Source organism: Elephas maximus, chromosome 8 (assembly GCF_024166365.1).
Source record: "Elephas maximus indicus isolate mEleMax1 chromosome 8, mEleMax1 primary haplotype, whole genome shotgun sequence".
Taxonomy (NCBI): Eukaryota; Metazoa; Chordata; class Mammalia; order Proboscidea; family Elephantidae; genus Elephas; species Elephas maximus.
In genome coordinates, this window is record NC_064826.1 from 122,062,417 (window position 1) to 122,078,268 (window position 15,852).

The following is a 15,852-nucleotide window of genomic DNA, read 5'->3' on the forward strand; positions in this document are numbered from 1 at the left end:
CTTTTAAATTTTAGAGTCATTATTTTCAGAGTAATAAACCCTTCCCTTTTTTAACCTAGTGGTGATCTAATGCATAATTAAAATTTAGAGTCAGATACCACTTTATTGTTCAAGATTTTGGTATGATTCATGTAATTAGAACTGATTTAAGTCTCAGATCATACAAAACTGTCACCAACTTTTCTGATCAATATTTACACTTGAAATTGTCCAGAACAGGGAGGTCTCTTAATTAATATAATTTTCTAGAACTATTAAGGGTCTACAAAAAGGTTTCCCTGTTAAACCAAACTTTCACCTTTCAGAAAGAATTTCCTTAGTATTTAATGTGTTAATCTGTATTCTTCCCAATAGGGACATTTTTTTTTTTATTATGCTTTAAGTGGAAGTTTACAAATCAAGTCAGTCTCTCACACAAAAACTTACATACACCTTGCTACATACTCCCAATTGCACTCCGCCTAATGAGACAGCCCACTCCCCTCCCTCCACTCTCTCTTTTTGTGTCCATGTTGCCAGCTTCTAACCCCCTCCACCCTCTCATCTCCCCTCCAGGCAGGAGATGCCAATATAGTCTCAAGTGTCCACCTGACCCAAGAAGCTCACTCCTCACCAGCATCCCTCTCCAACCCATTCTCCTGTCCAATCCCTGTGTGAAGAGTTGGCTTTGGGAATGGTTCCTGTCCTGGGCCAACAGAAGGTCTGGGGACCATGACCACTGGGGTCCTTCTAGTCTCAGTCAGACCATTAAGTCTGGTCTTTTTACGAGAATATGGGGTCTGCATCCCACTACTCTTCTGCTCCCTCAGGGGTTCTCTGTTGTGTTACCTGTCAGGGCAGTGATCAGTTGTAGGCGGGTACCATCTAGTTCTTCTGGTCTCAGGCTGATGTAGTCTCTGGTTTATGTGGCCCTTTCTGTCTCTTGGGCTCATAATTACCTTGGGTCTTTGTTGTTCTTCATTCTCCTTTGCTCCAGGTGGGTTGAGACCAATTGATGCATCTTAGATGGCCACTTGCTAGAGTTTAAGACCTCAGATGCCGCTGTCCAAAGTGGGATGCAGAATGTTTTCTTAACAGATTTTATTATGCCAATTGACTTAGATATCCCCTGAAACCATGGTCCCTAAACCCCCGCCCCTGCTACACTGGCCTTCAAAGCATTCAGTTTATTCAAGAAACTTCTTTGCTTTTGGTTTGGTCCAGTTGTGCTGACCTTGCCTATATTGTGTGTTGGGACGTAACTTTTTATAACCATAGGACATCTGGTCATCGGGAACTGAGGAGCTAGGTGGTGTGGTTGACAGTGCTTCCATTGCTTCCTAAGCCAGAGGGCTATACCTAACTAAACCCTTTTCAGGACTCATTATTACTGTCTGTTAGCACAGATCTCAGAGGGTTAGGGTCCACATTCTTAAGGCAGAATTTTATTGTTGAGGAGAAGCTAGGCACATTGTTTCTTTTGGCAAAAGGATTTTAAGAACTGCTTCTAAGCTAACAGAATAAATTTATATCGATCAAAATAGGACTCTTACTCCCTGTGCTAAGACTTTGATTTTGGTGTCTTGCATAATTGTTGTTCACAGGGATTTGGTAATGTGGGTCTGCACTCTATGAGATACCTACATCGCTTTGGTGCTAAATGTGTTGGTGTTGCGGAATCTGAAGGGAGCATATGGAATCCAGATGGTATTGATCCAAAGGAACTGGAAGACTTCAAGTTGGTATGTTGATCTAGTATCTCAATAGTTTGAATACTATGAACTTTGTAAAGTTGAAACAAGTCTTATTTCAATCTATTTCTCTTCCTTATTTTTTAAAATGTAGCTCAAAGAGCTTTTAATAAATAAATTTCATGTTATAATCACTAAACAAACATTTGAACTCTGGTGCAGCCATTTGTTTTGATTTTTGATCTATTACAGCAACATGGGTCAATCATGGGCTTCCCCAAGGCAAAGCCCTATGAAGGGAGCATTTTGGAAGCAGACTGTGACATACTGATCCCAGCAGCCAGCGAGAAGCAGTTGACCAAGTCCAATGCACCCAGAGTCAAAGCCAAGGTAACGGCATTCTAGAAACTGGGTTCAACATTATCAGCGTGGTACGATGTTGTTGTTAGTTGCCATCAAGTGGGTTCGAACTCATGGCAACCCTAGGTACAACAGAATGAAATGTTGCCTGGTCCTGCACTTCATGATCTTTGGCAAGTTTGAGTCCCTTGTTGCAGCCGCTATGTATTTTAAGTGCCTTCCAAAGCCCGCAGGCTCATCTTCCAGCACTCTGTCAGACAGCATTCTGTTGTGACCCATAGGGTTTTCATTGGCTAATTTTTGGAAATAGATCATCGGGCTTTTCTTCCTAGACTGTCTTTTTCCAGAAACTCCACTGAAACCTGTCCACCGTGGGTGACTCTGCTGGCATTTGAAGTAACGGTGGCATAGCTTTCAGTATCACAGCAACACATAAGCCGTCACAGTGTGGCGAACTGACAGACAGGTCAGCTCTGATTGGGTTTCCTTTTTTTGTTTGTTTGTTTTTTTCTTATGAGCTGTAATCGACTTGACAGCAATGGCTTTGGTTTGGGTTTTTTGTTTTTTTTTTTTTTTTAACAGCTTTGTTATATGCCGTTTGAGTTGATTCTGACTCATAGCGACCCTATAGGACAGAGTAGAGCTGCCGCGTAGAGTTTCCGAAGAGTGGCTGGTGGATTCGAACTGCTAACCTTGTGGTTAGTAGCCAAACTCTTAACCACTGTGCCACCAGGGCTCCTTAACAGCTTTATTGGGATATAATTAACATACCATAGAGTTCTCTCATTTAAAGTGTACCCTTCAATGACTTGTAGTGTATTCACAGAGCTGTGAGGCCATCCCTGTGGATTTCCTCTTCATCCTTCAGTGGGAAGGATTTGTCGATGTTATTGGCATTTCTGTGTGTTTTTGTAGATCATTGCTGAAGGGGCCAATGGACCTACAACTCCAGAAGCTGATAAGATTTTTCTGGAGAGGAACATTATGGTGATTCCTGTAAGTCATTTATGTTTGTCAGGTTTTACATGTACTTGGGATCATAATTGTCTTGCAGGGAATTGGAAGGAAAGGGGACTGTTAATTTCCCAAACTGTCATGATTTTTTCATCTTTATTTTGGTTTTAAGAAATACAGAAGCATGGTTAGTATAATGAGTCTGACAATTATCATTTTCTTCCAACTTCAGGCTTTCTTGAGTATGTGTTAGCCTTCTAAGAATACAATTATGTAGATGTATATTGTACTGAGAGTACTATTCTAACTAAATGTAAAATGTCCTGTATGATTCCTAACCTTGTCTGCTTCAGATGTCCCTGTTGTATGCAAAAGATCATGTGCTCATGTTTGTTAGAGGATAAGCATGGGGTCTACACCAAAAAACAAAAAGACATTAGGGTAGACTTGGAATGCATATCAAAGAGTCTCTTTTCCTGAAAGCGCTTAAGACGTTCCCTTAAACCGAAATGGCTAATGGAGGGGGGATGCTGATCATCTGGTGAGACTGCCCTCAGACCGTCCAGTCCAAAGTTGTTGGGCAAGCAGTCATGTCTGAGAACTTTTTTCATAGAGAAGAGGCTCTAGCCAAAGTTGATCAAGTACTGGTTGAATAATAAACCAATAAATGATTTTTTTTTTTTTTTTTTTTTTCAAATGGAAAAAAGATGGGCTGGGAAAGAGGTTTGTTGAATTAGTGTGGCATACCTCAGAGATGGAGATATCATGGATTTGGTTCCAGACCACTGTAATATAGCAAATACCCCAATGAAGTGAGTCACACAAATTTTTTTGGTTTCCCAGTACATATAAAAGACACTGTACTGTAGTATGTTAAGTGTGCAGTAGCATTATACCTAAAAAAAAAAAAAAAAAACCTTAATTACAATATGCTTTATTGCTAAAAAATGCTAACCATCATCTGACCCTTAAGCCAGTTGTAATCATTTTGCTGATGGAGGATCTTGCCTCAATGTTGATGTCTGCTGACTGATCAGGGTGGTGGTTTTTGAAGGTTGGGGTGGCTGTGGTAATTTCTTAAAGTAAGACAAGAATAAAGTTTGCTGCATCGATTGACTCTTCCTTTCATGAAAGATTTCTCTGTAGCACATGATGCTGTTTGATAGCTTTTTACCCACAGTAGAACTTTTTTCACAGTTGGAGTCAATCCTCTCAAACTCTGCTGCTGCTGTATCAACTAAGTTGAAATGTAATATTCTAAATCCTTTGTTATCATTTCACCAGGAGTAGATTCCATCTCAAGAAACCACTTTCTTTGCTCATCCATAAGAAACAACTCTTCATCCATTCAGCTTTTATCATGAGATTGCAGCAATTCTGTCTTCTAATTCTAGGTCTCCTTAAAGTCATCCATCAGGGTTGGAATCAACTTCTCCCAAACTCTTGTTAGTGTTGATATTTTGACTTCCTCCCATGAATCGCAAATGTTATTAATGGCATCTAGAATGGTGGATCCTTTCCAGAATGTTTTCAATTTACTTTGCCCAGATCCATCAGAGGAATCACTATCTATGGGGCAGATATAGCCTTACAAAATGTATTTCTTAAATAATAAGACTTGAAAGTCAAAATTACTCCTTGATTCATGGGCTGCAGAATGCATGCTGTATTAGCAGCCGTGAAAACAACACTAATCTCCTTGTACATCTCCGTCAGAGCTCTTGGGTGACCAGGTACATTGTCAACAAACAGTAATATTTTGAAAGAAATCTTTTTTTCTGAGCAGTAGGTCTCAACAGTGGGCTTAAAATACTCAGTAAACCACCCATGTTGTAAACAGATGTGCTGTCATCCACGCTTTGTTGTTCCTTTGTTCTAGGCAGAGTATATTTAGCATAACTGTTAGGGGCCTTAGGATTTTTGGTATGGTAAATGAGCACTGGCTTCAACTTAAAGTCACCAGCTGCATTAGCCCCTAACAAAAGAGTCAGCCTGTCCTTTGAAACTTTGAAGCTAGGCCTTGACTAGCTATGAAAGTCCTAAAGGGCATCGTCTTACAATCTAAAACTAGTTCATCTGCGTTGAAAATCCATTCTTGAGTGTAGCCGCCTCCGTCCGTTATCCTGGCTGGATCTTCCGGAGAACTTGCTACCACTGCTGCATCGCACTTGCTGCTTCACTTTGCACTTTAACGTTAGGAAGATGGCTTCTTGCCTTAAACGTTGTGCACCAGCCTCTGCTGGCTTCAGACTTTTCCTCTGCTGCTTCCTCACCTCTCTCAGCCTTCACAGAATTAAAGAGAGTTAGGACCTTGCTCTGGGTGAGGCTTTGGTTTACGGGAATGTTGTGGCTGGTTTGATCTTTTATCCATCCAGACCACTAAAACTTTCTTCGTATCAGCAATAAGGCCGTCTTGCTTTCTTATCATTCATCTACTCACTGGAGCAGCGCTTTTAATTTCCTTCAAGTATCTTTCCTTTTCATTCACAGATTGGCTAAATGTTTGGCATAAGAGGCCTCGATTTCAGCCTACCTTGGCTTTCGACATGCCTTCCTCACTAAGGTTAATCATTTCTAGGTTTGGATTTAAAGTAAGAGACATGCAACTCTTCCTTTCCCTTGGACACTTAGAGGCCACTGTAGGGTTATTAATTGGCCTAATTTCAATATTGTCGTGTGTCAGGGAATGGGGAGGCCCGAGGAGAGGGAGAGAGACAGGGGAACCACTGGTCGGTGGAGCAGCCAGAACACACATGTATATGAAGTTCACCGTCGTGTCTGGGTGCGGTTCGTGGTGTCCCAAAACAATTACAATAGTAACACAAAGATTACTGATCACAGATCACCATAACAGATATAATAATAATGAAAAAGTTTGAAACATTCAAGAATTACCAAAATATGACGGAGACACAAAGTGAGCACACGCTGTGGGAAAAATGGCGCCAATAGACTTGCTGAACGTAGGGTTGCCACAAACCTTCAATTCATTAAAGATGCAATATTTGCGAAGCGCAATAAAGCGAGGTATGACAGAACTTTCAGCTACTATTAAGATACATTTAGAAAATTTGGAACTTGATCTTGCTGTGATACTGATACTGAAATTGAGCTCTTAGGTACATTGTAAGTGTTTATTAAGATGTTGGTCTTCTAATTTCTCTGGTGTCTTCCTGTCACATTTTTGTGTATAGGACCTCTACTTGAATGCCGGAGGAGTGACAGTCTCTTACTTTGAGTGGCTGAAGAATCTCAATCATGTCAGTTATGGCCGCCTGACCTTCAAATATGAAAGGGACTCTAACTACCACCTGCTCAGTGAGTGTTGATGATCCTGTTCTCCAAAAGCAATTGTTTAAGGCCAGTTAAAAGGCTGGAAAAAGCATCCTCTTTAGAGAACAAACGTCCCTTTAATCTTAGAGAATTTAGTCTCACAACAGAAAATTATACTATTCTATCTGCGAGGCTTGGACGAAAAGTATACATTTCCTTATGTATATTCAGTATATTGACTACTACATATTCATATCAGATTTTTCTGGAATGCAGTATAATCTGTAAATTAGTAATATTATTAAAAAGTATCACTTAAAAATGTGGCCTCTGCCATTAACACCCTTTCATTTCTTTCTCTGGTTGCACTTAGTAAAGGCCTGCCCAGTGTCCAGAATTTTTTGAGTTTTCTGATGAGAATACTTGTTTCTCTTTGATTAGAATAAGCCCCAGAATTAGCAGTTGAGTTTCTCATCAGGCTGAAATAAGACCTCCAACTGAGTTTCTTTTTACTCAGCCCACTCTTTGTCCCTCAGCATTTTCTCTTTAATAAAGCCAAGGAAAAACCCTGGTAATGGGTGTTATGGAAACAGAGCAGTGACCTGAATTCACATTTACAAAGGAATTTGGTGAAGTGTTTTATTCTTCGTGAACTGAGTTGTAAGTGATTGATGCTTTTACGTCATTACTATTACTATTAAAGGTTTCTAAAATTCTGTATTAGTTTGTGGGTTTACAGATAAGAAATAGTTTGAGACTACTTTGGGTTTTTTTTTTTTTTTTTTTAATTAACAAGACCTTATCTCTTGACTTTTTATAGTGTCTGTTCAAGAGAGTTTAGAAAGAAAATTTGGAAAGCACGGTGGAACTATTCCCATTGTACCCACAGCAGAGTTCCAAGATAGGATATCGGTGAGTATGGTCGAGACTTGTGTTTAACACACTGCCTGCTCTTTTCTTTGTATTCGGTCCAGGTAGGGTGAGTTGAGTTAAGGAGCAGTCATCGGCATAGCAGTAATTGTGTTACTTGAGTGCTTTGTACCTACCCTTTCCTTGTGTTCTAAAATGGAGTAAGAGTCCTAGTGACTGAGAACAGATACAAAATAAATAATGAATGGTACCTCTGCTTTTGGTACTTTGGTAAATAATTGTCAAAGATGACTATGTATTTCAGTTCCATTAAGCTTCAGAGAAACAGAAAGTTAAGACAGATTAGAAAAGATATTTGATATTAATAAATAACGTCTCTATAAGTCAGAGTCAACTTGACAGCAGCGGGTTCGGTTTTTAGTTTGATAGACAGGATACGTTGCTAGCACACACACGTCACAAAAAGAACTTCCTCACCAATAAATGACAGAAGATATGAACAATGAGTTACAACAAATAAACCTGGAAAACTGATTAACCTCACTGTTAAAACATTACAAGTTAAAATCAGGCATTTTTTATTTATTAAAGTTGGAAAAACAATTAAAAAAATTTTTTTTTTATGTTATACCTCTATTCTGATGACAGCGCAGGTTGGTGTAGCTCTTCGGAAAATCATTTGATGAGTTATTAAAGTGTTCCTGCCCCTGACAGTATAATAATCCCCTCTCTGGAAACTTTTCCTCATAATTCCAGCGGAAAGGAATGACTGCATGCATGATGATGTTCATTGAAAATGTATTTGCAGTTATTTTTTAAGTTATATTTGATTTAACGGTCCAGTGACTGGGAAATGGCTCTGTTACAATATGTCTTCTTATGGAATATTCAGTCATGGAAAGTGATTTAAGACTGCATTGTGATATTGCAACATGGGGAAAGTTTAGTTAAGGTTGTTTTGAAAGGGAATAGGTGCTTTTGCCACTCCAAAACCTCCCTCTTCCTCGGATCCCTGTTAGTTCCAGTACTCTCTCTAGAATGCTCTGACTCAGCTATCACCGCGTCTCTGTGGCTTTCTCAGAAAGTGCCCTGTGTGTGCGAGAATTGGTTTCTCGTCCATCAGTTGAGCCAGCATGTCATGCACACTGCCATTACAAGTGACCTATAATGCACGCAGTGACCTTGACCACTCCCTCTGCTCTCACTCTCGCACCCTTTGGCCTCCTTGCTTCCTAGCATATGCCTGGCATATAGCAGTCCCTCAGACTGCAGTGTTTAGAGGTGGAACAGAAGAGGACAACCGGTGAGTGAGTTAGGAAGACAGAACTGGGATGACTTTATTCTTTTTAAAACAATCTCTACTCGATGTGTTGGTCTCCCAATTTTCAAATACTTTTAGTGCTTCTATTTTAGACTTTGGTGCTTTCTCACTTCTGATTGAGTTGCTTGTTGCAAGGAGTCTTGTAATAAGTGTCAGCTGAAGACCCAGTTTTCTTCCTGCTTCCTCCAGCCATGCTTTGGCCCTACCAGGACCTACGTCCAATGACCCGACCACCTTTTTACTGTCCTTCATTGCTAATGTCCTCACTTCTCTCCCTGTCTCCCTGAAATTACATGTCCATCACTACATCTGTCTGACCTTCAGCATCGTCAGACCCCCTTGTTAACACCTGGACCCTGGTTACGTCCAACTTTCTGCCTCTTCCATGCAGCACTTGTTGCTAGAGGCTCTGCTGACTAACTTTAACCCATGACCTCTCACCTCATGGTGGCTCTCATTGCTTCCTGCAGTCACAGCTGCTTTGCCTGTTCTATTCATTTTCTCACTCTTCTGCACAATTGTCACATGAACCTTCTTGTCACTCCCCCTCACTGCAGCCAACAACCTAGTATCTGTGTTCACAGAAAAAGCTGACACAACCAGGCAACTTGTACATCTGCTCAGCTCTCGGTGCCTTTACCCTGTTCCACGTCATCTCTCCTGCTATTGTAAATCAACTCTTTGTGCTTCCGTGAAGCCCACTTTTTCCACGCACGCTTTGGGCGGCCTGTTCTCAACTGCTCAAATGCACCGTTACAGCAAACTTTCACTTCCTCGCCTGTGCCATTAGTTTTCCTCGACTAGATCATTCCTGTCATGGTACAAAATGCCGTTTCCAGAAATATGAAAAATTCTTTTTCCCTGAATTTTATTTATTTTGTTGTTGTTAAGGATATACACAGCAAAACATACACCAATTCAGCAGTTTCTGTGTGTACAGTTTAGTGACATTGATTACGTTCTTCTAGTTGTGTAGCCGTTCTCACCCTCCTATTCTGAGTTGTTCCTCCCTCGTTAACATAAACTCAGTGCTCCTTAAGATTCCTATCTAATCTTTCAAGTTGCCATTATCAATTTGATCCCATATAGATGGTTCTTAGGTTCACCCTTCAGCCAAAGATTAGACAGGCCCATAAAACAAAATGAGACTAAATGGGCATACCTAGCCAGGGGCAAGGACTAGAAGGCAGGAGAGTACAGGAAGGCTGGTAATAGGGAACCCAAGGTGAAGAAGGGGAGAGTGTGGACACGTCGTGGGGTTGGCAACCAGTGTCACAAAACAATGTGTGTATTGTTTAATGAGAAACTAATTTACTCTGTAAACCTTCATCTGAAGCACTAAAAAAAAGAGCATAATGCTCAAGGCAGACCTTTTTACTAGTTAAACTAAACTGTTGTTTGGTTTTAAGAAGACTTCAGGGAATATTTTTTTGTTTAAGGTTTAAAGATTATCTCAGGGCAGTAGTTTCCGGGGTTCATCCAGTCACCATGGCTCCAGAGAGTCAGGAGTTGATGGGAATATGAAATTCTGTTCTGCATTTTCTCAGTACTGCTCAGGATTCTTTTATGGAGTATTTGATCAAAACGTTCAGTAATGGTAGCCAGGCACGATCCAGTTCTTCTGGTCTCATGGCACAGGCAGCATGGAGGCAATTAGCCACACATTTAATATCTTCTACCTATTCCTAACTCTCTTTCTCTTGCTCCAGGTGAATAGAGATCAATTGATGACCGCTTGCAAGCTCTTAAGACCCCAGGCGCTACTGAACAGAAGCACTAAACACGTTATTAGGCCAATTAACTAGGATGTCTCATAAAACCATGACTCTAACCTCTAAGCAGCTACTCTTTTTTTTTTTTTTTTTGGTCTTTGTTGTAAATACATCACACAACTTTTTGCCAATTCAAAAAAAAAAAAAAAAATGGGAAGTAACAAATGTTGGCAAGGATGCGGGAAAATTGAAACCCTTATCCATTGCTGGTGGGAATGCAAAATGATACAGCCATTGTGCAAAACACTGTAGTGGTTCTTCAGAAAACTAAAAATAAAACTACCATTTGACCCAGCAATTCCACTCCTAGGTATATACCCAAAACACTTGAAAGCAGAGACTCAAAAAGAGACTTATACACCAGTGTTCACCGCAGTACTAATTCACAGTAGCCAAAAAGTGGAAGCAACCTAAATGCCTATCAAAAGATGAAATGGATAAGCAAAATGTGGTACATACATATGATGGAATACTACTCAGCCAACAGGAGAAATGAAGTCTTGGTCATAGCGACCCTATAGGACAGAGTAGAACTGCCAGATAGAGTTTCCAAGGAGCACCTGGCAAATTCAAACTGCCGACCTCTTGGTTAGCAGCCATAGCATTTAACCACTACACCGCCAGGGTTTCTGAAGTCTTGGTATGTACTGCAATATGGATGGTGCTTGAAGACATTATACTGAGTGAGATAAGCCAACCACCAAAGGACAGATAGTATATGACCTTATATGTAAAAGCAAATGTACGGAGACCAGAGTTTATTAGCAGTTAGCAGGGGCCAAAGGGAAGGGGAAAAGGGGGTTAATGATGATGGAAAAATCCCCTTGATTAGGAGTAGGGTTGCACAACTGATTATTGTAACTGCTGTGTTTATATATATATATAAATCCCACTTCGTCTTCCACTTATTGCTATTTTTGTTTCACCTACAGTAAACTTCCTTGAAAGAGCTACATATACTGTCTCCAATTCTTTTATGATTCTTCTGTTCTTGAATCTATTCTTTTGCCTACCACTTCACCAGAAATGTTCTTGTCAAGGTAACCAGTGATATCAGCATTGCCATATCTAAATACACCTTTCTCAGCAGCTCATCCTACTTGACCTATCAGCAGCTCTTGTCACAATTGATCGCTCTCTACCTTGGAACATTCACTTCTAGGACACCACATTCTCCTAGCTTTCTTCCTGCCTCACTAGCCATTCTTTCTCATTGCCTTTTACGAGTACCTCTTTGTCTCTCCACACTCTTGACGTTAGAGGGCCTGAATCCCTGAACCACTTCTTGAACTAGATTCAGATCTTTGGTGAATCTCACTCAACCTAGCCTCATGGTTTTAAATCCTTGTATATGTTCTCTTCTCATTAGAATGAAATTTTCCATGAGAACAGAGAAATTTTATTATTTGTTCTCTGATGTAGCCCCCATGCCTGGAAGAGTACCTGGCGCATAGTAGGCTCTCAGTAAATATCTGCTGATTGGCTGAATAAATGAGTGAACAAAACAGTGATATTCTACCTGTAAACCAAGCGTGTTTCCTCCTCTTAGCTTGACAGAGCAAAACGAAGTTTAACCCAAATATTTTGTGACCAATATAAATTTTACAGAAATACACTTTCTTAAATGAACACAGCATGAATTGGATGATCATCAGCATATATCCCCCGATATTGAAAAGTGAAACTCTGAGGCATTTTAGGTAACTTTTGTTGGTGACTCAATTTAGGTTTTTATCTGATATGTTCAGGATATGTATTTTATAGCTCTTTTATATGTCACGTGAAAGGTTGTGGCTGCTGTTAGGTGCTGTGAAGTCGATTCTGACTCATAGCTACCCTATAGAACAGAGTAATACTGCCCCATAAGGTTTCCAAGGAGCAGCTGGTGGATTTGAACTGTCAGCCTTTTGGTTAGCAGCCAAGCTCTTAACCACTGCGCCACCAGGGCACCACTTAAGGGTGGTCGTGATCGTGAATTGTCCTTAAGTTTTACAAAGCATTCCAGGAAGCAAGACAGAGGAATCTTTCTCAACAGATTGACTCATCAGAGATAATTGACAAACTAGATAAGCTGGCTTGGTGGTCAGAGGTTCTGGGTTATATCCTGGTTCTAAAAATAGCTATCTGTTACTTTGGCCAACTTCTCTGGTCCTCAGTTTCCTCACCACTAAAATTAGGGGTTAACTAAATAAGTGCTGAGATCCATCCAGCTTTAAAAGCTGGTGGTACTACTGAATACGCAGGCAGGATTCTACCCCAGAGCTGCACAGGAATTAGCCATATTCCTTCCTGTGTCTTGTTCACCCGGGGAGCTGATGTGCGTGCTTCATGACCTGACAGGGTAACGTGTTCTAGTGTATCTATTGCTGAGACGGGCAAGAGTGCTGGGCACCATCCTTCCGCCGTGTTCCCTAGTCTATACTTTTTTGTGTTCATTTTTACCACGATCTTATTTGATGAGTGTTTCTGTTTGCTGTCAGACATAATTAAAACTAAACTGTGGTTAAAATGCAACTACCTAAAATAAGTATTAAGATGCTGTACAGACATTAAATATATCTTTACTGAAAGACAAAACAATCTTGCCTGGCTATATATTGACTTAAGAGGCCTTCTTATTCTTGTAGGTAAAGTATGTTTTTGTCTGGTTTTCTTAAACTTTTGTTCTTTTTCCTAACAGGGTGCATCTGAGAAGGACATCGTGCACTCTGGCTTAGCTTACACCATGGAGCGCTCTGCCAGGGTATGTGTGCAGATGCTGTTTGCATTTCTGCTAGTTACATGACAGGCAACTCAACCGTGTTATCTCAGCTGCCAGATTGTGTGTGTGGTGATAGAGAAGAGCAATCTGTTCAGATGTTCCTCATTCGTGGGGAGCAAAACATACGCTTCCTCAGTGTTAAATGATGAGCAGTGTTTCCTCTTCAGGGTCTTCAAATACTTGTGCCAGGCCTTTGGAAATAAATAGAAATGCCACGTTTAGTAGGGAAGGAGTGATGTTGGACAGTTAGCTAGATATCGTGTAGTTAGCCAAACAGAATTGCAGCTCAGTCACCACCATGTTATAGCTACAGGAAGCTACCATACCATGGAATTTGCTATAGGTACAACTTTTTCTGACCATCTGACCCCTGTTTCAAGGCCTTAAACACAGTTTGAGTTCAGTTTTCCTAATTTCTTCTTGTGTTCAGAATCTGTCTGCTTGGATTTAAGTTAAAATAGTACAAACAGATGTTGGCGAAAAAGAAGTTGGTGCTTCTTAGGGTGTTTTGTTGTTGTTGACTTTTTTTATATAATTCACCTACCATAAAATTCACCATTTTAAAATCTACAGTTCAGTGGGTTTTAGTATATTCATGATCTGTCTAATTCCAGAATATTTTCATCACTTTCTTCTTAGTTTTTTTGAAAAATCACAGAATATATCAAATGAACTTGTTGCAGACAGTAGGATAGCTAAAGGACAGAAACAGCTTATACCTAAAATTCTAAAGAGTGACTTCTTAGTGTTGCATAGACAACAACCAAAGTTAATTCCAGAGGCGTAGTATGTCTGATGAGCGTTTGCTATATTCTGGCTGCCCTGCCCTGTCCTCCCTGGACATGGTGACAGGGTAACTGGTCCCAAGCCCACGTGTGCCTCATGATGCGCTGCCCAGCTGCTGGAGTTGGGGTGGTCTTCACTGCACTTTCTCCTTCGTTTCAGCAAATCATGCGCACAGCCATGAAGTATAACCTGGGGCTGGACCTGAGAACCGCTGCCTATGTCAACGCCATTGAGAAAGTCTTCAAGGTGTACAACGAAGCTGGCGTAACCTTCACATAGATGGATTACAGCTGGCTTCTCCATTACCCTCTCCACCTGTAGCTTCTGCAGACCTATCACAAGTTTACATGTAACCACAGAAATCTCTTTCTCTCATGACTTACTAGGTAACAGACACCATTCTCAACAAGCCAGTCGAAATCAGCCTCGTAAAAGGAAAGAAAGAAATGAAGGTTAGGTGATCACGTACAAGCTGATCAGTGTGAAGGTAGAAATCATCCATGCCAGAGGACCATTTGGGATATTTTTCTTGGAATAAAAAACCTCTTCCATCTGGCTCTTGCTTCCCTGCTTCGTGGCTGCATCCCAACACGCCAATTACTGTTGTTTGGGATGAGCCCCTTAGTCCTAGAGCAGCCAGTGGCGTGCGTTCTTTCACTCTGGACAAGCCTGGGGTGTGCTATAACTTAGAAGTATTTAAGAAGTAGCTGTGTGGCATCTCAGAAGGTGGCATGGTCCTAAAGTGAGTTATTGATGTTTCACAGCAGTAAAATAACTCAGTTTTGCAGGTTGCAAACAAAAATGAGAGCTATTCCTCTTTATGCATTTCATTCTTTTATAAAATCAGTACATGCCGCTCTAATAAAATTGCCTTGAATCCCTTAACAAGCCTAACCTTGACTCAAGCAGAGAATGCCTATAAACATAAATGGAAAAAGCTAGTATTTTTATAACATAAACAGTATCATTTATAGCTTATCAGTTGTGTATTGTTGTCCAGCAAAAATAAAGCCAGATGGAGAGTTATCTTCCTAACTGCCCGTGATGGAGGCCATTTTTGTTAAGACTGTCTGAATCTGCTAACTACAATTATGACACAAAGTCCAAAGAATGCAGTAACCTCCTTATCATGCTAATTAATTTTTATTTGAAGGATCTATCATGTTGACTAATTGAACAATAATTTAAGTAGAGTATCCCAGAAAAATAGATACTCACGTTTTCCTGTGTGGAGGCTTGCTGGCAGCTCTGAGTATTGCCCTGGGCTCAGCTCTGCGGCCTTTTTCTCTTGAGAGCCCCACACACTGCCCACAAGCTTACTTCACAACATCTGACTGAAAACAACCCTGGATTCCGTGTTGTGTTGGGAGTTGTTTGGCCAGGGCCCTTTGAAAAGAAGTGTCCCAGTGAAATGCTAGATACTATTTATGTAATGAATGAACGTCTTTTTTTTTTTTTTTTTTAAACAACAATAATACCCTTTCAGAAATTTCTAACTACTTTGTAACTGCATGACTTAACCTGGTGATAAAGCAGTTATTAAAAGTCTACCTTTTCCAAAGTGTATGTTTCCTTTCCGTGTTTTTATATTTGATAATGCCTCTTTTAGTAGATGATTAACTACAATTGGGTTTCTAAAATCCTTGTCCCTCCACCTACACATCACTTCTTTCCACTACATTGTGAGCTGCTTTCTCTTGTGCTTCATTTTATTAAACTATTAACGGCTTCTCTTGGGGAAGAGGGCCTAGTGCTAAGAGCTGATTTACTAGAGTAATTTTAAGTGCCTTTTTTGATGAAAGGAGGGTTCTTTGATTATGTTGGCTTTTTCAATCTGTCAAGCTTAACTAAAAAAATACATTTCTTTTCTATATCATGTATTCACATGATATAGGATGTAGGAAAAGTCAATTTAATAGACCAAAACAAACAACAACAACAAAAAAAACCTGTTGCCGTTGAGTTGATTCCAACTCATAGCCACCTTGTAGGACAGAGTAGAACTGCCCCATAGGGTTTCCATGCAGCAGCTGGTGGATTCTAACTGCCAGCCTTTTGGTTAACAGGCAGCTTTTTTAACCACTG

The 15,852-nt window shown here is 40.4% G+C and overlaps 1 protein-coding gene across 1 annotated transcript in view; it reads left to right on the top strand.

Moving 5' to 3' along the window:
- The window catches only part of GLUD1 (glutamate dehydrogenase 1), a 45,762-nt gene extending 30,532 nt beyond the window's left edge, over window positions 1-15,230 (top strand). Inside the window, exons 7-13 of the mRNA XM_049894351.1 lie at window positions 1,584-1,721; window positions 1,923-2,060; window positions 2,946-3,026; window positions 6,179-6,302; window positions 7,078-7,169; window positions 12,901-12,963; window positions 13,927-15,230. Coding sequence (XP_049750308.1) covers window positions 1,584-1,721; window positions 1,923-2,060; window positions 2,946-3,026; window positions 6,179-6,302; window positions 7,078-7,169; window positions 12,901-12,963; window positions 13,927-14,046 — 756 coding nt within the window. The 3' untranslated portion in view covers window positions 14,047-15,230. The remainder of the gene's footprint in view (window positions 1-1,583; window positions 1,722-1,922; window positions 2,061-2,945; window positions 3,027-6,178; window positions 6,303-7,077; window positions 7,170-12,900; window positions 12,964-13,926) is intronic.
- The last annotated feature ends 622 nt before the right edge of the window (window positions 15,231-15,852 follow it).